This window comes from Fonticula alba (assembly GCF_000388065.1).
Source record: "Fonticula alba strain ATCC 38817 unplaced genomic scaffold supercont2.3, whole genome shotgun sequence".
NCBI classification, from domain to species: Eukaryota; order Rotosphaerida; family Fonticulaceae; genus Fonticula; species Fonticula alba.
In genome coordinates, this window is record NW_009242973.1 from 146557 (window position 1) to 147071 (window position 515).

The window sequence follows — 515 nt, forward strand, 5'->3', positions numbered from 1 at the left end:
CGAGGAGGTCGCTGAGGAGACCACCGTCGAGGAGGCTACCGAGGAGGTCGCCGTCGAGGAGATCGCTGAGGAGACCACCGAGACCGAGGTCGCCGAGGAGGTTGCCGCCGAGGAGTCCACTGAGACCGAGGCCACTGAGGAGACCACCGAGGAGGTTGCCGTCGAGGAGGTCGCTGAGGAGGCCACTGAGGAGACTGCCGTCGAGGAGGTTGCCGTTGAGGAGACCGCCGAGGAGTCCACCGAGACCGAGGCCACTGAGGAGACTACCGAGACCGAGGCCACTGAGGAGACTACCGAGACCGAGGCCACCGAGGAGACTACCGAGACCGAGGCCACCGAGATTGAGGAGACCGAGACCGAGGAGACCGAGGCCACCGAGACCGAGGAGACTGAAATCGCCGAGGAGAGCTCCGAGACCACTTCCGAGGCTGTCACCAAGAAGCCCGCTGCCAAGAACAACACCAAGGCCCGCCGCGGTAACGCCGGCCGCAACCGCCGCCGCTGAGGATCCCCCC

General features: G+C 66.6%; 1 protein-coding gene across 1 annotated transcript in view; it reads left to right on the plus strand.

Annotated features, from left to right (window-relative positions):
* Positions 1-505, plus strand: part of H696_01846 (hypothetical protein) — a gene marked incomplete at both ends in the record, with an annotated part of 4744 nt that extends 4239 nt beyond the window's left edge. Inside the window, one exon of the mRNA XM_009495747.1 lies at positions 5-505. Within this exon, the coding sequence (XP_009494022.1) occupies positions 5-505 (501 nt within the window). The remainder of the gene's footprint in view (positions 1-4) is intronic.
* Positions 506-515: the final 10 nt, after the last annotated feature.